At 41.3% G+C, this 22,748-nt stretch overlaps 1 protein-coding gene and 1 long non-coding RNA gene across 17 annotated transcripts in view; one reads left to right on the plus strand and one right to left on the minus strand.

Moving 5' to 3' along the window:
• Positions 1-22,748, plus strand: part of PLCB4 (phospholipase C beta 4) — a 236,956-nt gene that overhangs the window by 185,257 nt on the left and 28,951 nt on the right. For 13 of the 15 annotated variants that reach the window (XM_081856853.1, XM_081856849.1, XM_081856857.1 and 10 more), the window contains 9 exons: positions 394-484; positions 1,107-1,202; positions 2,672-2,772; positions 6,681-6,716; positions 11,346-11,487; positions 12,421-12,505; positions 12,747-12,871; positions 14,266-14,317; positions 19,344-19,446. In XM_081856853.1, coding sequence (XP_081712979.1) covers positions 394-484; positions 1,107-1,202; positions 2,672-2,772; positions 6,681-6,716; positions 11,346-11,487; positions 12,421-12,505; positions 12,747-12,871; positions 14,266-14,317; positions 19,344-19,446 — 831 coding nt within the window. The remainder of the gene's footprint in view (positions 1-393; positions 485-1,106; positions 1,203-2,671; positions 2,773-6,680; positions 6,717-11,345; positions 11,488-12,420; positions 12,506-12,746; positions 12,872-14,265; positions 14,318-19,343; positions 19,447-22,748) is intronic. The other 2 variants (XM_081856850.1, XM_081856848.1) reach the window with 1 other exon arrangement.
• On the minus strand, positions 3,725-22,597 carry LOC309339384. Of its 2 annotated transcripts, XR_014155275.1 has the most exons (4): positions 22,219-22,597; positions 22,082-22,163; positions 12,778-12,894; positions 3,725-6,693 (listed from the first exon to the last, which is right to left on the minus strand). It is a non-coding gene; the product is annotated as an uncharacterized lncRNA (long non-coding RNA). The 2 variants fall into 2 exon arrangements; XR_014155276.1 differs by having other exon boundaries at positions 22,082-22,597.

A 22,748-nucleotide genomic window follows, 5' to 3' on the forward strand; every position in this document is an offset into this window, starting at 1 on the left:
AATATTTTTTTTTCTTGTTTTCCTCCTCTAAAAACTAGGTGCATCTTGTGGTCTGCTGCATGTTATAGAGCGAATAATATGGTATATCTCTTTTCCCAAGGCTTTTGTCCAATTAAAGCTGCAGTCCTATATCTACTTACCTAAGAGTAAGTTCAATTGATCTCAAAGGGACTTGCTTCTCAATAGACACATACAGGATTGTACTGTAACCGAGTTATTTAATTCACTTTGTCTCTTTCTGTTTGTCTTAATTTGTCCCTTAGCATCGTCTTTCCCTCCTGTGTGTGTTTGTTTAGATTTTAAGGCTGCAGGCAGGTTCTGTGCAGTTTTTGCCAATACGAATTGTAAATGTTTGTGCTCTTTTCCTAATTATGCCTCTTTTCTTGGTTGCAGCTCGAACCGGGAAGACCCCTGCCTTCCCCAAATGATCTCAAAAGAAAAATCCTGATTAAAAACAAAAGGTTGAAAACTGAAGTGGAAAAAAGTAAGTAAAGTGCTATTGAAAGTACTGAAGAGTAAGCGTCACAAGAACACCAGCATTGTAGTCTCCTGCCTAAATTGTCTAAGAGTTACCTTTAGTATTTTCTCACAACGCAGAGTACTAACCACTATATGATCACGGCCACCTTTAGTATTTTCTCAACCCGAAATAGACTTTCTGTTTTACTGTTCTGTTGTTTTTCATGAAGCACTGCAGTAACAGTCTCTTCAAAAAGCAGGGTTTTTCCAGCTGTTTTTAGACTACAACTCCTTTCATCTCTAGCTAGCTAGCAGGACCAGAGGTCAGGGATAATGGGAATTATAGTCCAAAAACAAGTTTGGGAAACCCTGTTCTAAAGCATTGCTGAATTGCTATGTTGTCATAGTGCTTTTTTCCTTTTCAGTGTACCTTATGCTTTTACAAAATATCTTTTTTGCATAGAGGATAGTTCTTTAGTTATTAGTCTCAATGGGGTGGTGAATTTCATTTTGGGTCGCCACGGGACGCAACCTGAAAAGATTTAACCCAAAGCGTCTTTAACCCGAGGTATGACTGTATTTTTATTTACGAAATATATTTTGCCTTTTTGTGTGTATGTGTGTGCGCGCCTGTTTGTTTTAAATAGAACAGCTTGAAACGTTGAAAAGTATGATGGAAGCTGGTGAAACGGCTGCTCCTGTTAGCATCTTGGAAGATGACAATGAAGAAGAGATAGAAAGTGGTAAGGTGGCTCTCAAAATCACTCTCCTTTCAGCTCCTCTAACTGATTATTACGATAGCTTGGCTGATAAACCATTTGAGAGGTATAGCCTTAGATGACAGCTTTAATCTTCTACCGCCCACTAATGCATCTTTCTTGATGGTAAAATTTCCTTACCGCCCACCAGTGCCCGGTGGAAGGAGGATTCAGCTTGTGCCATAGAACCCCCTACTGCCCACCTAGAATCCTGAAACACCCACTGGGGTGGTAGGGACCAATTTGACAACCCCTGCTTTAAGCAAACATTCACTTCCAGCATAAATGTCCTTAGTTTTATATTTGAGCTCTGGATTCCAAAGATATGTGCAAGAAGTCCAGGGAGTTCATAAAAACATCACTCATGGACTGATAATATGGTGGACTGATCCTATGGTGGTCAACAGGCCTGGATGAACAGAGCAGACAATGGGAATTGTCACCTCACTAGGGGAAGAATTACTAGGCATAGGGTACCTTTATCTATGTAGATGTGAAGCCATACAGTAGTTTAACTACAGTGGTACCTTGGTTCTTGAACGGAATCCGTTCCGGAAGTCCACTTGACTTCCAAAATATTCAAAAACCAAGGCACGGTTTCCACTTGACTGCAGGAACTTCCTGCACTCAAGTAGAAGCCACGTCAGACATTCGGCTTCCGAAAAATGTTTGAAAACCGGAACACTTACGTCCGGGTTTTTGGCGTTCAGGAGCTGATTTGTTTGGCAACTAAGCCCATAGCCGTCAACCTACAGATTTGAAAATAAGGGACCAGCAGCCTTAAAAATAAGGGATCAGCAGCCAAAACAAGGGATTTTCCAAGGAGCACAGTAATGTTTAACTTCTGAGCCCCTCCGAGCCAGAGGCAGAAAGCCCAGCCAGCAGCCAAACGAAGCCTCAAGCGGTGGTTCCCACAGTGCAGCAACCCAGCAAAGGGGATGCAGCAAGGAAAACCACTGTCACCTCTCCGCTGGGAAGCGCTGAGCAAAGGTGAGTCCCCAGGCAACACGGCCGATTTGATCAGCACAAGGCATGCAAGCTCCACCCCCTAGTCGTTCTTAGACTCCTTATTGGGTGAGCAGTGCAGCCAAACAACACAGTTGGAGCCTTCCTCTCCCTGGCCGGCAGGGAGGGAGGGAGAGGAGCTGCTTCCTTTGAAACCCGGGAAATTTAAGGGACATCATCAATAAGGGACAGCAGCGGGACACGGCACTGGGATAAGGGACTTTTCCACCAAATAAGGGACGGTTGACAGCTATGACTAAGCCATTCAAGAACCAAGGTTCCACTGTATTGCAGAGCTGTAGTTCCTGAAATGTAACTTTCTTTTAGAAAACTAGTAAAGCTTCTTAGATGCTTTCATGTTGCTTTTTTTAAGCCTCTGCTTTACTTCTTGGCTCTTTTGGCATTTTAGTCGTTGTCTTTCAGTGTTTTCCGCTTGCGTTTTTGTGTAGCTGACCAGGAAGAAGAAGCCCACCCAGAATACAAATTTGGAAGTGAGCTGTCTGCAGACGACTTGAGCCAAAAAGAAGCAGTGGCCAACAATGTGAAAAAGGTGGGATAGCATTTCTCGTATACGTTTTAATTGGACAACTTCTCCTTTGTTGACATCTCCAGGAGCATGGGGTCACGGTGCTTATTAATTGTAGGTAGGAAGAATATACAATTTTGGTCAAAGTCACAAAGAAAGGGCCTGACTCTATTCCTTGCTGAAAGTCTAGAAACTTCTTTTATTTGCCTGTATGGTTCCTGCTGAATGCTTCCAATGGTAAGGTAAAGGTAAAGGGACCCCTGACTATTAGGTCCAGTCGTGGCCGACTCTGGGGTTGCGGCGCTCATCTCGCTTTATTGGCTGAGGGAGCCGGCCTACAGCTTCCGGGTCATGTGGCCAGCATAACTAAGCCACTTCTGGCAAACCAGAGCAGTGCACAGAAACACCGTTTACCTTCCCGCCGAAGCGGTACCTATTTATCTACTTGCACTTGACGTGCTTTCGAACTCCTAGGTGGACAGGAGCAGGGACCGAGCAACGGGAGCTCACCCCGTCACGGAGATTCGAACCACCGACCTTCTGATCGGCAAGTTCTAGGCTCTGTGGTTTAACCCACAGCGCCACCCGTGTCCCAATGGTAAATCATTGCTAATATGAACAAGAACAAATTATAGGTCTGAAGAGTAACAGGAAGTGCACATCTGAAGGGGTCAGTATGAAATGATACCAGTAGATTGTGAGAACAGACTGAAAAGGGAGACATTACTCTAATTGTTCCTATTTGGTATTCTTCTGCCCCAAGTACCAAATCACTCTTTTTTAAAAAGCACAATGCACCAGGACAGTAGACACATCAAACCCTGCATGTCCAAGGGAAAGATTCAAATTTGAACTATTTTGCGGCTGCTGTTATTGCAGCGCTTTCCTTCTTACCCAGCCTATCTTCTAACCTTGATCCAGGCATCTGCACCAATAGAAGCCCTCTTGCTGTGCCAAAAACTTTTTTAAAAAAACAATTATTTAGTTTTTCAGATTTTAGAAATTTACAAACAATAATCCAACAACCAACATAAAAAGAGAATTCCAAAGAATCTCCTGAACTTCCCACCTCCCCTCTGTGGGTCCTTATATTAACTTTTTCCTCCTGGATCTTTTTTATTAATCCAAATCTTTTAAATCTCCATTATACTCAAAATTTAACATTGAACTACAAGTGTTATTCCAATCCTACTAATGATTTTAATTGCTTACAATGGTTTTTAAGATAAATTATATATTTCCCCCATTCCTTATTAAAGTTTTGGTCTTCCTGGTTTCTGATTCTTTCAGTCATTTTTGCCAATTCAGCATAGTCCATCAACTTAATCTACCATTCTTCTCTGGTCGGGACTTTTATCTTCTTTCCATCTCTGGGCCATTAACATCTCTGCAGCTGTGGTTGCATACAGAAAGAGTATTTTCTGATCCATTTGAATTTTGACCCCTGGAATTCCTAAAAGAAAAACTTCAGGGTTGTTTTTTTTAGAAAAATGTTATTTTAAACATTTTTTCAGTTCATTGTATATCATCTCCCAGAATTCTTTTACTACCTTACATGTCCACCACATAGGATAGAAAGTGCCTTCTTTTCCCTTACATTTCCAGCATGTATTGACCTTGTTTTGTACATTTTAAGGTAGTTTAAAGGTAAAGGGACCCCTGACCGTTAGGTCCAGTTGCAGACGACTCTGGGGTTGCGGCACTCATCTCGCTTTATTGGCCGAGGGAGCCGGCATACAGCTTCTGGGTCATGTGGCCAGCATGACCAAGCCGCTTCTGGTGAACCAGAGCAGCGCATGGAAACGCCGTTTACCTTCCTGCCAGAGCAGTACCTATTTATCTACTTGCACTTTGATGTGCTTTCAAAATGCTAGGTTGTTAAATACCAATGATACATCATTTTCATACAATTTTCTTTCAACGTATAACATGCTGTGAACTTCAAATCCCTGTTCCATAGCTTCTCCCATGCTGTAAATTGTATATTATATCCAAAATCCCTCGCTTAGTGTATCATAACTGATTTAACCTGTTCATCTTTTGTATGCCATTGTAATACTAATTAATACATTTTTAAAGTAATTTAGTCTTGTTTATTAACAGCTCTTTTTCAAATTTAGAGGTTTCATTAAGAAAATATTTTTTTGTGCCTCTTAAATATATCATTTGGTTGATGGTATTGTAACCAATCAATTAATAATTCCTCTTATGTCCTCAAACTTCTTTAATTTAAGTTGATATTCTACTTCTATCAACAGTTCTTTGTATGTTACCCAGTCATTTCTCATATTCAATTTTTTAAAAGATATCACTTCCAGTGGGGAAAGTCACCATGGTGTTTTTTGTTCTAATATTTTTTTTATATTTTCCCCATACTTCATAAACCAATTTTCTTACTACATGATTTAGGAAAGCTCTATGTACTTTAATCTTCTCGTACCACAAATAGGCATGCCAACCATATCTACTGTCATGACCTTCGAAGTCTAAAACATCAGTATTTTTAATAATATCCATTCCCTTAGCCAGCATAAGCAGGATGCTTCATAATATAATCTTAAATATGGCAGGGAGAATCCCCTTGTATCTTTAGAATCTATCAACAATTTATATTTTATTCTTGGATTTCCCCCCTGCCAGATAAATCTAATAATATCTTTTTGCTACTTTCTGAAGACTCCTGCGTTGCTGATCAAGGGTATTGATTGGAATAAAAACAACATTTTTGGCAGTACATTCATTTTGATTACCAATATTCTTCCCAAGAATGATAACTTTTTAAAGTCTCTGGAATAGAATTTGCTAACCGAGAAATGATAATGCCCTATGTGCTTTCTCTTTGCCTCCTCTGGGTATCCACGTTGCATCTAACTCCTCATACACTAGGGTGAAGGTAGTTACTTAATGAACCAAGTGACCACTTAGTGGGCTGTCCTGGATTATGATCTGGATTGGCTTCTTTGCTCCTCCAATAATCAACTATGCAATGGATATTAGCCATTGTTTTGCATCTTAGTCACTGTTTTTCAGGATTAGGGCAGAATTGCAGGTCTCCGTCTGATACATTTATCCAGAATGTGCTTCAAACAGCTGTAGAATCTGATTGGTCAGATAAGAGCTTCAGTTCACTTTTGTTTCTTCCAACTGTTTCAATTACGTATCTGAACCCCCCTCCAACACCCACCTTGGTACAGGGAGGCTTCCTTTCCCAACCTTGAGAACATTTTAAAATTAAACAGCACCCATGATTTGCACATGGATCCAACAGAAACGATGTATTGAATTTGTTCTTAACAATGCGTACTAACACTTCTGTTCCACTTTCCTCCTCCAGCGGAGGTGCTTGACAGAGCTTATGGGATGTAATAAACAACAAAAGCAAATTGAATAAATAAATAAATGGCAATAATCAAATCTTTAAAATAACCAAGTAAATACAAAGCACACCTCCAGACTAAAAACAGCACTAAAAAAACCCCCCTGCATGAAGCCATAATCAGTGGATAGCAACTGAATCAAAGGCTTGATGAAAAAGAAAAGTTTTCGGCCATAAGCGGAATTTAAATAAAGAAGGAGATGGCAGAAACTCTTGGGACAGGAAGTTCCACGTAAGGGGGGCTGCTGTAGAAAATGCCCCATCCCACCATAAGACAATGAGAACAGCTGACATAGTGGTGCTTAAAGCAACTGCGAAGTCTAGCAGAGCTAGACCCCCTTTTTCCAGCTCCCAGCATACAGTTAGAACTCCCCAAACCTGGTTTGAAGTCATTTGGAAATGGGTCAATATGATCACTTTCATCCTGGAATTTTTGGAGCTGGGTCAGCGCCGTATTGAAGAAATATGCCCAGCGCTTTCTCTTGCATCCTGCTTTCTCTGAGATATGCGTGTCATGCTGCAATTTCTTTGGATAATATATGTATTTTTTCCTTAGGCTGTGGACGATTCTGAACAAGAAAACAATAAAAAGGTGATCCTTGGGATATTTTATAGCTTTCCAACTTTTTATTTCTCTGCATCTAACAAAGCTGCTTTGTAGAATGCATTCTTTAACTTCCTGCATTATTTAACTATTCTCTTTATTTAGCTATTCCTCAGGAATAGTTTCTGATTTTGATGGTGGCTCTTTCCTTGTAGTGCATAGCAAACTCAGTTCTCTGGTAGGATAGTTGAATGCTGGACTGCCTGCATGTTTCCTCTATCTTAGCTTAATGCAGATGTTTACATAGCTCATTGGAGAGCGATAAATCACTCTTGCTTCTTTCTCATCTCTTCATATCCTCCTCTGGCTTTCTCTTCCTTTTTATTTTGGGCGGAGTTGGGGGGGTTGCATGTTAAACTTTCTTCTAGAAATGCTTCGCTTGAACCTCTTTCCCCCATTCCTCTTCTCCCCATTTCCCTACTATCAAGGTTCTTCTGATTCCTAGGCCTACCGAGTATTCAGCTTGCCCTGTCATTTATGGGGTTTTCTGCTGTTTACATAGCAGAGTTTGGTCTTGCAAAACTTTGAGGTCCTAAAGCAGCCTGCTATTATGCCATAACCATCAGTTTAGTTCAGTAAGAAAAGCCGTGGCGCAGCTTTTGCTCCTGTGTACCCCTGATTTCATTTCAAATGGGGATGCATACATTTGATGTCTGGTTTTCAGACAGCAGAAATATTAGATTCGAAAGCTTTCTTTGCACATTTTGCTTACTTGGAAGAATATGGGCTTCTGAACAGACTTCAATGGACTTATATCTGTTCTGTCTATATTACCCTGCAGAAACACATTTTGTAGTCCTTTTCCTAACGTCGGTTACAAATTCTCCGTGCAGTTCATTTAATGGATCTTGGCTACTGAGAAGATATTCAGTGGCAAACTACAATCTGCTATGAAAATTACTCCAATTTATTGGAAGATGACGGTGTAATGGACATTATTGGAGATGGACTGGATCTCTGTGTGGGTGGGGTGGATGAAAAAGCATTTGCTGCTTGTTCTAACCTTAAAAACAGCCTGTATCTCAGGAGCTTATGAGATGAAAGTAGCTGCTGAATCTAAGTGGTCACTTGTAATTAGTAATGTTTGGTAACAGGCAGCTTATGTAACAGTTCTGTGGTAACTGCGGTCAGTAGGGAGGGGGGAGCATCCTCTAAGATTTCTGCAGTTCCCAGATTGCAAAACGGACCGGTCTCTACTCAAACTCAAGCTGTTGATGGAGGCTTCAGTTTTCAACTGCTAATCAATAGTCAGTGAAATTTGTTTTTTATTTAAATTATTTTTTTTAAAAAAACCATTTATGAATCATAGAAATAATACTTATAATTATTGATTTGTGAGTGGTTTGCAAGAAATAAAACACAGAATTCCATAGTTATTGCTTCCAGGTGCAGAAGCCCTCTTCCACTCAGAAGCATAGCTGTCAATGTTTTCCCTTTCTTAAAGGAAATTCCCTTATTCCGAATAGGATTCCTTGCAAGAAAAGGGAAAAGTTGACAGCTATGCTCAGAGGGCTATTCTTCACCTCACCCTATAGCATTGCATGAGAAAAGTAAAAACTAAACCGCAGGGTTTCATTCTGCTTGTGCAAGCTCTTGAACAAGTAAGAACACAAACTCTTCTGTAAAAACCTATCTGTTAGAGGTAGGCTGGTGCTGGAGGTTGTTTTCCTTCTGTCCATCGTTTTTGGATCCAATTAATGCATGCATGAGGCTTGAAGGTTGTGTATTGTTTTGAAACAGAGCTACTGGGCGTTTTCTGGGTGAGAGCTTCCTCAGATATGTAGGCAATCCCTTTTCCTCTCTACTTCTACTCCCTTGACCCCCATCAGGAATGCTATCACAGAAATGTAAAAAAGAAAGAAAAGTGACCGTATTCTTTCATGGTTGGAGGAGAAAGAATCCCATGTTTTTTCATGCCATCATACAGAAGGGTCACACCTTTCATGCAGCACTTAAGTGTAAGTGGCCTTCCTAACTCTTCTGACCAGACCATATAAGACCAGCACAACCAGCTGGGCCTGGGGGGCACTTAATGTCCCCAACCCCTATAGTTAGAATTCATGGGTTGCCATCGGATTTTATTTTGAACTTAATCTGATCTTAATCTGTATTTTAATTGCTTGTTTCACCTTATGTTTTTAACCTATTATATATTTTGATGTTAGCTGCCCTGAGTCTGGTCCTGGCCAGGAAGGGCGGGGTATATTTTTTTTAATAATTATTATTATTATTATTATTATTATTATTATTATCAGTGCTGCAATGGAACTCTTGAGAGAGTTTTTCTTTATTATTGCCTGTACAGTCATACCTCGGGTTGAAGTAGCTTCGGGATAAGTATTTTCAGGTTGTGTGCTGTGGCGACCCAAAAGTAATGGAACGCGTTACTTCTGGGTGTCACCGCTCGCACATGCACAGACGGTCAAAATGACATCACACGCATGAGCAGAAGTGGCGAATCTGGGTTGCATTCACTTCTGGATGCGAACGGAGCTCTGGAACGGATCCCGTTCGCATCCAGAGGACCCACTGTAGTTCTTGTTCTGATCAAGGTGTTTCACCATTTTTTCACCATCTGTCTTAGACAGAATGGCAGGCCAATTCCCTCCCACCCCCTTAGCAGCCCCCGAGGATGTGGGGACACAAAAAATAGAATCACAAAATTGTAGAGCTGGAAGGGAATCATCTAGGTCAACCCTCTGCAATGCAGGAACATGCAGCTGTCCCGCATGGGGATCAAACCTGCAACCTTGGCATTATCAGCGCCATGCTCTAACCAGCTGAGCTATCCAGCGGTCAGAGTTCCCCAACTGCCTTGTTTTTGCTGGCACACACAACTTTAAATAGTGCTGACCCTTCCCAGCTTTCAGAGTGGCACAGTGCCAGGATACAGCTCTATTCCTTACTCCCTCCACATTCAAGCAGTTAAGAAATGGAGTCCATACACAGCCATAAAAACCACAAGCGCCAGCCTTTTGTTGACATCAGGGGAGGAGAATGAGGGTGTCTGCCAATGTCGAGGTGGCCATTTTGACACATGCAACTGTGGCATCGTCTTTGTAGGTGGGTATTCAATGCAGTGAAGAGCCCCACACAGAACAGAGATTGTCGTCATCACTCATATGACCGTTATTCCAAGTCAAGAGTTTGAGATGGGATGTTATGCAGGAGTTGCATGCCTTGGTGCCATAAGAGCTAGTTAAATATCTGCCCAAAGTGGATGTCCCATCAACCTGACTGTAGCCTAATCCCGATTTCAGTTTCTCCTGTCCCTAAGTTAGGGTTACCAGATGTTCCCGTTTCCTGGGGACAGTCCCGGATTTGCAAATCTTTCCCCGGACAAATTCTGTCCCCGGGATGTCCCCAGATTTGCAAATCTGTCCCTGGGAAATGTGACAGTGGCAGCCTCAGCAGCTGGAGCCAGTTGGCTCTGACTGGCTTCAGGAGCTGCTCGCTGTCCGCTGCCATGGTGCCCGCCATTCTTCCTTGCTGGAACTTCTAGCGAGGAAAAATGGCGGACACCACGGCAGCAAGCAGCTCCTGAAGCCAGCCAGAGCCAACTGCGCTACCAGGCTGACTCCGGGCTGCTGACTGCAGCTGCTGCCGCCACTGCCAAATGGGAACCGGGGACGTCCAACAGTAAAAGATCTCCTGCCCCCTTTGTTTTGACTGAGCAGGGGAGGCTTGGGAGTTGCGGGCGGGTGGCTGTTGCCCAGTTTTTTAAAAACTCTGTGCATTTATGTTTCACAGGGTGCGAAAGAAGGGCTTTGCACCATGCCCAGTGGAGGAACTGCCCGCCTTGCACCCCTCCCGGGCAACGGCCGCCTGCCCGCAACTCCTGAGCTTCCCCTGATCTGTCAAAACAAGGGGGAAGGGTTGCAGGAGATTGGGGAAGGCTTGGGAGTCACGGGCACGCGGCGTGCTGTTGCCCAGTCTTTTAAAAACTCTGCACATTTATGATTCACAAGGTGTGAAAGAAGGGCCTCACCATCCCCACTACTGACTCCCTGTTGCTACTCAGCTTCAAAACAACAACAAAAAAGTGTCCCTGGATTCACTGAAAAAAATATGGTAACCATACCCTAAGTTCTGTGAGGTTTTTCCTTCATTGGGGTACTATTCCTTTCTGTCCCATTAGAGATCAATTGTTAGCCTTACATATATAAGATTTCAAAAGACTGCTCTGTATTCTCATCCCCTGTTACCCTTGCCCCCTTTTATTCCCTTTCCCCATTTGTTTATCTTTCTTCACTTCCTTCTTCCAAGAGCTACCTAAAATTTAGATTGTAAGCACTATGGAGCCAAGATAGGAACCTCTCCTCTGAAGTTGCTCTATAAAACACTGATGGTATAACGTGAAAATTAGTAACATTGGTCATACAATGTCACCTAATCACAGGAGGATTTTGGGTTTGTTTGTTTTTTACTCTAGACTTTCTTGCCTGTGACTTTCTTCACTGTATTTAAGCATTATGCCCATGCGCTGATGCTAGAGAAGGGCTTTTCTATGCTGTTTTCCATCTGCGCTCGCTTTTAGAAATTCTGTCCAAATCCTGTCTGAACTTCTTCCCGCATGGACAAAGAAAGAAATGCTGTTTGTTCTAAATATGCTTCCAGGGTGTCATAACTGCAGAAGATGAGCAAGCATGGATGGCTTCTTACAAATATGTAGGTGCCACAACGAATATACATCCGTACTTATCAACGTTGATCAACTACGCTCAGCCTGTTAAGTTTCAAGGTTTCCATGTAGCAGAAGGTAACTATTTTTATATATATATATATATATATATATATATATATATATATATATTACATTTGTCCTACTCCTTACTGTGCCTCTCAAGTTCCTTCGGCTGGGGAGGGCGGGATATAAATAAATTTATTATTATTATTATTATTATTATTATTATTATTATTATTATTAAACAAAACCCTTAAGATCACATTTTCCTTTCATTTTATTTCTTCCGTTGTCCACATGGAGGCACCAGATTACGAGAAGTATGATAATCTACACAGCCCTATGAATTAAAATGCTTGCATATCGCAGATATCTCCATGTACCTTTGTCTGCTTGTTCCTGTCCATTAAAATATGGTTGGCATAAGTGCCTGGGCTTTGCTTGTAATACCTACTATTTCTAAATTTCATGCCTTTTTTTGGCTTTAAACCTGTCAATTGCTTAGAAAAGAAACCTTGATTAGAGAATAGCTGATGATCATGATCCAGATACTATTAATGTGGCATTCTGTTTCTTTTGACATAGATGTTTATGATGAACAGCATCTTGTAATAAATAAAAAAAGACCATGCAGAGTCAAAGGTCCAAAAGAAAAACTTTTACTAAAAGGCAAAGGCTTGGTACAAAAACTTCAGGGGGAAAACTTCAGACATATGAGGTATAAACGAAAGTGAGAGAGAGGTAGAGGGCAACTTGCTGAGTACAGAAATTTATTTCTCCTGGCTCAGCGTGACCTTGAAATAGTCAAAACAATATTTGCATCAGAAATGAATCTTCTAGAATTTCCCATCACTTTCCAGTTTCTGCCCTCAAAGACTTTAACCATGACAGTTTATACCCTGCCTTTTCCTTTATTCCGATGCTCTTGTTCACTATTAAAATTCTAGTGGGCATCGATCCTACCACTCTCAGAACTTTACAGAAGGGTTTTTTCTGTTTTCTTTTTAGAACGCAACATTCACTACAATATGTCCTCTTTTAATGAGTCTGTTGGTCTGGGTTATTTGAAAACACACGCAATTGAGTTTGTCAAGTATCCTTGCACTGAGAGAGCTATAATGGGAATGTTTTGTCATTACCTCTGCGGAGGCTGCTTTGTGCCTAAGCAACGCACAGTCCTTTAATAAAATACAGCAAGATGGTTGTCTGTGGGAAATGCCTTGTATGCTAGTACGTTAAAAAAAAAATGCAAACCCCGAACAAAGATGTGAGCAAATGATCGTTAAGTCTATACATTGCTTGGTTATTCCATTTTCCTTAACAAACCAACACAGCTATAATAAACGGCAAATGAGTCGGATTTACCCGAAGGGAGGAAGAGTGGATTCTAGCAATTACATGCCTCAAATTTTCTGGAACGCTGGATGCCAGATGGTCTCACTCAACTATCAGACCCCAGGTAGGCAGACAGGGCCACTGAATCTAAATTTCAAAAAAAGAAAAAAAAAACAGCTTGGGCAGTAACTCTCCAGCAGATGTTGTAGTCTTTGCTTCTGGCATTATTGGGGGATTCAGTCGCATGGATAAATATGAGAATGTGTGTCAAATCAGGCAGGCAATAAGATCAAGAGCAATCAAACAAACAACGAAAAAGTAAGCAAGTCTCTACGTGTCCTTTTATAGTGCAGGATTAATCTGTGTGGTGGTAGGGGCTCAAAGCTGTAGCCTATATAGTACAGGGGTACCTTGGTTCTCAAACATAATCCGTTCCAGAAGTCCGTTCCGAAACCAAAGTGTTCCAAAACCAAGGTGCGCTTTCCCATAGAAAGTAATGCAAAATGGATCAATCCATTCCAGACTTTTAAAAACTCCTAGAACAGCAATTTATCATGAATTTGAATTTTACTATCTAACAAGACCATTGATCCATAAAATGAAAGCAATAGACAATATACTGCAGTCACACAATCAATCAATCAATCAATCAATCAATCAATCGGTAGCTGAACTTCAACCCTAAAAAAAGATCAACAACTTTGGGGTAAAATCATAAAAAAGGCTCAACAACTTCAATCTTAAAAAAGGTGGCCTTTTGGTTGGCCCTCATGGCCCTTTGCTTTATCAAATCTGGCCCTCTTTGAAAAACGTTTGGACACCACTGGAGTCCATCAACTTCATCTGCCATTCTTCTCTGGTAGGAACTTTACATAGTCGCATATATAAATAGTCTTTTCTGCTCCATTGAGATTTCGGCACCCAGAATATGCTTACCATCTCAATGGTCCAGTGTAGTGGCTTGTAAGGTTATCTGTGGAGAGCTACCAGTTTCTACCACTGCATGATGGAGCAGGCTTCTAGGCCACGACTGTAGAGATACACAGCTTCTGAGTGGCTACAAGTGCCCAGCACAGGACTCTGCCATAATCAGTGCTGGGTGCTTCTATCCACTACACAGAGAAGTATCTAAATGGAGGTTGGAGGAGAAGGAGGACTACCACTCAGGCGGACTTTGCATCTAACCATAGCAGAATCAAATGAAGCGTACTCCTCTAAAAAAGAAGAATCCAAGAAATTGAAGCTGCTCCATGGGCTGCACTTTATTCCTCCCATGTCAACTGTCATGACATGATGCAGTTTGGAAAACTAAGCTAGGAATGTATTTTGCATTGCTAAAACATTGTAAGCCACATTAAGTGTCCATGTATTTCAGAATTTAGTATTTTCGCTGAACACATAAGGCATTTTAGTTTAACTGGCTATCAAGGACAAATTATTTCCCTTAGATTAAGAAGGCTGTTCAAGCTCGGTATTGTTCCAGGAACAAGGTGCTAAACTATTTTTGTCTCTTGACAGATTTAGCAATGCAGTTGAATCAGGGGAAATTTGAATATAATGGGTCGTGCGGGTGAGTAACGATTTAAACTATTAGCATTATGTGGAGCTATGTTACTTTTAATTATGTGCTACAAATGAAAAACAGGATGTAGAAATGAGGTTCTCTGTTCTTTTTTATGAAAGGGAGCTGAAAGATCTGGACCTTTTCAGACTTGGGAGAAAGAAGCTAAGGAACCATGGAATAATGCTCTATAAATAACAGGAGGAGGATCAGAACAGTACAGAAGGGAGATTTAGACTGCAATCTTATATATACCTTCCTACCTGGGAATAAGTCTCACACTGAACTCAATGGGGCTTCTCAGTAGACATGTATAAGATTGCACGGTTACTCAATGATTATCCTCAGTGATGAAAGACCAATTCATTATCTGGAATTTTTAAATATAATTGAAGTAGAATCCTTAGGGTACTTGTCCTAGAGCCACCACAAAATCGGAATATCTAATAAAGATTTAAAACAGACTGGAACAGGTTTGTATTTCTCTGTTTTTCTTTAATACTATATATTATATTCCTGGAATGTATTGAGTTACAACCATTTTTTAAAAAAAAACTTTAAAAAGATTAAATAGGAACTATAACAAAAACAAACAAATAGAGCCCTGTAAATATATTTCAACTCATTTCTGTTGAATTGCTTAAGATCAATAGAATGTTGCACTGCAGTGATCTAAAAAACTGTGTGCATTAAGGTTATATAAGTATAACCTTTTTTGCATTTATTAATTGATATTTTATTGGGGGGGATTCCAATATAAAGCAGTAAAGTGATACAAAAAGAAGGAAAAAGAACAAAACACAGAACTGTGTAAAAGGAGAAAAATTATATGAATATATACAAAAAATACCCTAACCCATACATTCTTTTATAAATTTGATATTATTATCCTAATATTAATAGAAATATTAATAGTCTACTACACTTTGTATAAATTTATTCAAAATATTGTTGTAGAGTCTGTATCTGTAAACAGTTCGTAGGTTGCAAGTCTTATCATATTACCAATCCACTGATTAAAGGACATCATATCTTTACTCTCCCAGTTCATCAATATCAGCTTCTTGGCTACCATTCCATTTTTTTTTCTCCAGTTGTTAATTTCCATATAGTATGTATTTGGTTAAGAGGAATATTCTCTGCTAATAACTTTAGTTTATATAGGCATAACCTGATCACCACAACCCTGTTAAGTGATATAAAGTCAATTACAGGATCATACACATTGGATTGCCTTATAAATAAGATGAACCACTTCTCAAAAAATAAAAATAAAAAACCAGGAAATGACTTAGCTTGTTTCAGAGGTGATCTAAATTCAAACCGCCATACTCATAACACCACTGGTGTCTGCGTTGCATTGCATAGGAGGTGAAAAAAATCAACATCTCCAAGAAAAGCCGGGGTGGCACAAATACTCCTACCTACACTGAGGCAAGAGTGTAGGTTCTTATCTGAGCCAGAGAAGAAGTTGAAAGCTTATCATGTTAACTTCCTTTTGGAGACAAGCATTTTGAGCTCCCGATGTTTAGAATCACTGATTGCAGGCCATCTGTAGGTTAAGGTGGGACTGAACAGGCTACAGAGGACTTGCCAATGTTTGCAATAAATATATTTTTCTCTTTTAATCTCTGCTATGCGTACACATGAATAAGTCCTGACTCCTAATTCTGTCAAAAAAGAACAGATTGCAGACAAGTTACTAATAGTTCACTTCTCTTTTGCATCTGCATGCATGCACACTCTCACTCATTTAATGATCAAAGCCTATTGTAGACATGATCAGTTGATGTTGAATTATCTTGCCTTTGGAGGTGTTTGAATGGCGGGTGGTGGTGGCGGGGGACAGTTGCATGCTGGGAGAGAGAGAAAAGGCTGACATGAATCCTAAGAAAAGGACTGTGAGTACTAGTATCTTCCTTTCTTAAAAAAGTATATTTATATAGAGCAGTCATTGTTCAGGACTGTCAATGGATAAACACCGTAAGAGTCAACCCACAATATTTGCATGCAATTCCAGAAGTTACCGAAAAGTTGCATCAGTTTTGATCTGCAGCTGTCTTACAAATAAACTCAATCGCAATAGGCTCTTTGGTGCAATATAAATTCCACTGTGGTACATAGCTGCTTCATTCACCAATCAATCTTGCACCTCTATTTAAAATCAAGTCTCATTGGCAGAAGACTTTGTACATTTGCGAGGTTTGGGGTTTTTTTTTGCAGATAGGGCTCTTCCATGGATGACAGGAAGAAATCCTCTGGGATTCTTGCTCCTAGCCAGATCTTCCCAGATTCAATTTTGTGTCCTTTATGCAAGTTAATCTAATCAGATGAAACTTGCTGAAAATGTGAACCCTTGGGATTTGTGGTACATAGTATTAAATTAAACAAATCTCATATATATATATATATATATATATATATATATATATATATATGCAGGTTTTGGTGTCCTCGGGTGTCTTCCCGTGTAAAAGTTGGGGTGTCTAGGCGACGTTTCGACGAGGTCTCACTCGTCATCTTCAGGCTGGTGCTTTCGGCTTCTTGTTACTGGAACAGAGCAGGATCTCAGTGTTTGAGTTCCTATAAATACTGTAGAGGGGGTGTGGTGTATAGCCTCCAATGTTCTGGGCAGAGAGGAAGTTCCCAGGCTAGTGTGCCTTTTCTTCTTTTGTTCCTTAATTACTTGAGAGATATCTTGAGTGATTTCTTGAGTGATATCCTGAGTACCACTTAGGTGGGTCATTAGGTGTGGATTAGTTGTTAAAGTCTTTGTGTCTTGACCTCTTGAACTTTGTGAAGAGTTTTCCTGAGAAGATGGCTGTACTGTACTTAGTTGTGCTCTGGCTTGGCTTCGTGTATAGGGGCGAGCTGTGGTTCAAAACAAATACAATCCCCCCGAATACATCTTGGACCTGACCAACCACTGCCTAACCAACACGTACTTCATCCACAATGGACAAAGATACAAACAGATAGAAGGAGCACCTATGGGATCACCCCTCTCACCGGTCATCGCAAACCTGTACATGGAACACTTTGAAACCAATGCTTTAGACAAGTCAGAACACAAACCCAAACTTTGGCTCAGATATGTTGACGACACCTTTGTAATTTGGCCACACGGGAAAGAAAAACTGGATAGCTTCCTCACACATCTCAACAACTTACACCCCAAAATACAATTCACTATGGAAATAGAAGCCAACAACCAACTTCCCTTCCTTGACGTCCTAATCTACAAAAAACCTGATGGCTCCCTAGGACACACTATCTACCGGAAAAAAACACACACCAACCGCTACTTACATGCACAATCACACCACCACCCTGCACAAATAAACTCCGTAGCCAAGACTCTCATCTCCAGAACCAAACGCCTGGCTGACAAAGACCACTTGACAACTGAGTTACAGAATCTCTCAAACGTGTTAATTGCCAATGGATACCAGCAAAACAGGATTACGAAGCTAATCCAAAAGGAAACACCCCCCAAAAACCAAGACACAGAAGAAAACAATGGCATGGCCCTCCTCCCTTATATCAAGGGCACTACAGATAAAATTAGCAAAATCCTCCATAAACACAATATCAAAACAGCCTTTTGCACCAACCAAAAAATAGCCAATATCCTCAGAAACCCCAAGGATAAAATCCAGTTGGAAAACCAAGGGATCTATGAAATACCCTGCAAAGTCTGCCCAGCCACGTACATTGGACAAACAAACAGACGAATAAATGCACGTATCGCAGAACACAAGAATGCCGTCAAAAAAGAAGAAAAAACTTCCTCTCTTTTCCAACACATGAAAGAAACAGGACACGAAATTAATTTTGCAGATTCCAAATTGCTCTTTAACACGGAACATCACCACAAGAGAATAATCATGGAAGCCATCGAGATAGAGAAACACCCTCACAACATGAACAAGCGTGACGACACATCCCGCTTGCCAGACATCTGGAAATTAGCCCTCCCCACAAAAACTGACACCAGATCCAGAGGCACACAGAACGCCAACACCAATCAACCACACCAGACCCAAACCCAGACCCTCTCCACAGATGAATTACAGACACCATCCAGTAGCCAATCCATGGTGGCACCTCCGGATGCTGCACCCCCCTGCAATCCCTACACAGATCTGGCTGACACAAGCCACAAAACCACAGCTCGCCCCTATACACGAAGCCAAGCCACAGCACAACTAAGTACAGTACAGCCATCTTCTCAGGAAAACTCTTCACAAAGTTCAAGAGGTCAAGACACAAAGACTTTAACAACTAATCCACACCTAATGACCCACCTAAGTGGTACTCAGGATATCACTCAAGAAATCACTCAAGATATCTCTCAAGTAATTAAGGAACAAAAGAAGAAAAGGCACACTAGCCTGGGAACTTCCTCTCTGCCCAGAACATTGGAGGCTATACACCACACCCCCTCTACAGTATTTATAGGAACTCAAACACTGAGATCCTGCTCTGTTCCAGTAACAAGAAGCCGAAAGCACCAGCCTGAAGATGACGAGTGAGACCTCGTCGAAACGTCGCCTAGACACCCCAACTTTTACACGGGAAGACACCCGAGGACACCCAAACCTGCATTCCTGTACCCGTGAAAATCTACGAAAGCAAATATATATATATATATATATATATATATATATATATATATATATTGTACTTTGTCATTTGCAATACCCTTTTTCTCTTGGTGTGTATCAGAAATGAATTCCAAGTCCCATTGGATACATTCAGTCAGGTGATAAAAGTATGGCACCAGAGCACATAGATTTGAAGAACACAGAGCACCTTTTCTTTAAAAATGTCATTAACCTTTTGGAAAGTTCAATTCCTGTCCTGGTCAAACTGGAGATAAAATGTTCATAGGCTCTGTATGCATATCCTGAAGACTTACTTTAAAAGCTTATTACTAATTAGAAACAACAATTATAATAATAAGATATAAAAGCAATATGAAGTTTCACCTATAAAAACATGCCTTCTTCTTCTTCTTTTTTTTTTTTTGAAGGTATCTTCTTAAACCAGATTTTATGCGGCGCCCAGATCGAACCTTTGACCCTTTCTCTGAAACGCCTGTCGATGGTGTGATTGCAGCGACTTGTTCAGTGCAGGTAGGAGGTGCATTTGCAATGGATCAGCCAAAGGCCTGGTTGGAAAGAAACGTTTTTGCCTGGTGCCTAAAGGTGTATAATGAAGGTGCCAGACGGACTTCCCCGGGGAGAGCATCCCACAGACAGGGAGCCGCTGCAGAGAAGGCCCATTCTCATGTTGCCACCCTCCTAATCTCTCGAGGAGGAGGCACACGAAAGAGGGCCTCGGAAGATGATTTCAGGGTCCGGGTAGGTTCATATGGAAAGAGGCGGTTCTTTAGGTATTGCGGTCCTGAGCTGTTTAAGGGTCAAGAGACTTCCAGAATGGAATGCAGTTAGACGTGGGAGGCAAAATTGGCCAAAACCGGATAGTGATGCTTTGGGTGAGAGGGTGGGCTTCCATTCATGTAAGCTGTCATGTCATGATTTCACCTAATTATTTCCTCCCCTTGCATCCTATTGTGCCACATCCCATGACATTCGGGGGGGGGGGTCCTTGGATGCAGTTTTATAGGAGGTGTTAGGGATTCTGAAGGATGGCTCTTGTGATTCTCTGATTCCAACCTAATATAACATTAACGTTGAACCTCAGCAGATTAAATGTATTCTGCAACTGTTACCACTGGATGGTGATAAGCTGATGGATCTCATTAAATAATGCCTTTTCAGAGTTCTAAGATGAAAACTGTTTGGGGCTTTGTTGGTTATGACTAGGATGTGGGATTAGTAATAATCTTTATTGCGGTCCAAAAACCCGTAACATAGATTCAGAATAAAATGCAGATTCATACAGACAACCACCCGGGAGAGGGAGACCGAGACGATATTAGTTTAGTCTTAAGTATGATGATCTTTGATACGTATGACTATCAAAAGAAACTTTGCCATGGCCACTGTGATATCATTAGACTTCTCGTCCAGAAGATATTTAGTATAGTAGGCTTCGGATTTACCCAGCCAATTTGCCAGTAAGGGGTTTAATCAATAGATCCCTAGCTTGCTCATATTGTCTGCAATGCAGTAGGATATGCCTCATACAATCGACGTCCTGAGAGCATACACAGAGCCTATTCTGATAAGGGATGCCTCTCAGTTTGCCATTTAGCACTTCTGATGGAAACACATTTAATCTGGCTGTGGTAAAGAGACACTGATAAATTGGTACAGACAGATTTTTAAGATATGCAGGTATCTGGAAATTGTACCCATAATGAATTCCTACTGCTATCGGGCCACAGATAACATGAGATTGAGATCGGAGATCACTATGTCCTATGTCCCAGAGCCTTTGACTCAGAGATTCAAGGGCGGTATCATAGCCCAGATGGTACAAGAGAGAAGGTGGAATACCAATTGATGTGGCTTTTCTGATGTGGGATTATGCTTACATGTTCATCAGATGTTAGTGTAGATCCTGGAGCGCTTGAGCGAAACTTCATTCAGATGCCACAAAGAGCATTTACAATGAGGCACAAATGACAGTAATTGGGTCTCATAATTAAAAAGCTGTTATACGTGGTCAGCTCTCCAAGCTGCCTTTGCAAACTGATTTACTAGTGAGAACAATTAATCTAATAATTCCCTGGTATGCATGTTTAATCAGAAACAAGCCCAGGGAGGGTTACTCCCTAGAGTGTCCAAAATTGCAGTCTTCATTTTCCACTCTTCTTATTTGCTGTTTTAGATTTTCTCAAACTTCTAAGCAGCTTTCAAAGTCATAAATGCAACCTTATAGCAATAACTACTGAACATAACACGGGTTGGGCTGTGGTCTAAACCACTGAGCTGCTTGGGCTTGCCGATTGGAAGGTCGGCGGTTCAAATCCCCACAGTGGGGTGAGCTCCCGTTGCTTTCCCCCAGCTCCTGCCAACCTAGCAGTTCAAAAGCACACCAGTGCAAGTAGATAAATAGGTACCACTGTGGCAGGAAGGTAAATGGTGTTTCCATGCACTCAGGTTTCTGTCACGGTGTCCCATTGCGCCAGAAGTGGTTTAGTCATGCTGGCCACATGACCCGGAAAGCTGTCTGTGGACAAACACCGGCTCCCTCGACCTGAAAGCGAGATGAACGCCGCAACCCCATAGTCGCCTTTGACTGGACTTAATTGTCTAGGGGTCCTTTATCTTTTTTACCTCCCTTACATGCACTTGTGCATACACACAAAGAATATAAGAATCCCCCAAAGAAGCATGTTAGAATGTTGATTACTTCCATAATGTATCATAAATCCCATAGTATGTAAAATTAAAAAAAGGTAAAGGACCCCTGACAGTTAAGTTCAGTCGTGAATGATGCTGGGGTAGCAGCGCTCATCTCCCTTTACTGGCCAAGGGAGCCGATGTTTGTCCACAGGCAGTTTTTCCAGTTCATGTGGCCAGCATGAATAAGCCGCTTCTGGCGAAAGCAGCGCAGCGCACGGAAACGCCCTTTACCTTCCTGCTGGAGCAGTACCTGTTTATATACTTGCACGTTGACATGCTTTCGAACTGCTAGGTTGGCAAGAGCTAGGACCGAGCAATGGGAGCTCACCCCGTCGCAGGGTTTCGAACCACCGACCTTCCAGTTGTCAAGCCCAAGGCTCAGTGTTTTACCCCACAGCGCCACCCACGTCCCCATAAACAGGCTGTTAAAATTAGTCCTGTATAGCCAACCTACCTTCAATTAGCTCAGTATATCCATTGATTTCATAACTGTTAAATGTTCGGAAAAAGTCAAAAGCCCAAGGCAGTATAAGTTCCTCAACTACGTTTAGTCAACATTTGTCAGTGACAGTAGCTCACTCATAGGAACACAAGAACCAAACTGACTGGACAACACAATAATAATCCCAAGCATGAACTGACCGTTGGCAGTTGGCAGTTGAAAAAGCATGCGCTTACTTGCCATTAGAACGTTCGTCTACCAACGCTTCTACGATTGGTCAGAACGCGCCTTGTAACATAAAATGTGTTAAACCCAATACATAACAATAACTGGATGAATCACAGGTAGCTGGGGTGCCAACCTGAATAAAATATTGGGGGGTGGGCCTCTAGGAGTTGGTTCCTATGGCAGGTAGTTTGCATATATGTAGATATATATCTGTACAGTGGTGCCCCGCAAGACGAATGCCTCGCAAGACGAAAAACCCGCTAGAAGAAAGGGTTTTCCGTTTTGGAGGCGCTTCACAAAACAAATTTCCCTATGGGCTTGCTTCGCAAGACGAAATGTCTTGTGAGTTTTTCCGACTTTTTTTCCCTCCCCCCTTTTTTCTAAGCCGCTAAGCCGCTTATCCGCTAAGCTGATAAGCCGCTAAAAGCCGCTAAAAGCCGCTAAACCGTTA

Source organism: Podarcis erhardii, assembly GCF_964252035.2.
Source record: "Podarcis erhardii genome assembly, chromosome: 3".
In the NCBI taxonomy this organism is placed as follows: Eukaryota; Metazoa; Chordata; class Lepidosauria; order Squamata; family Lacertidae; genus Podarcis; species Podarcis erhardii.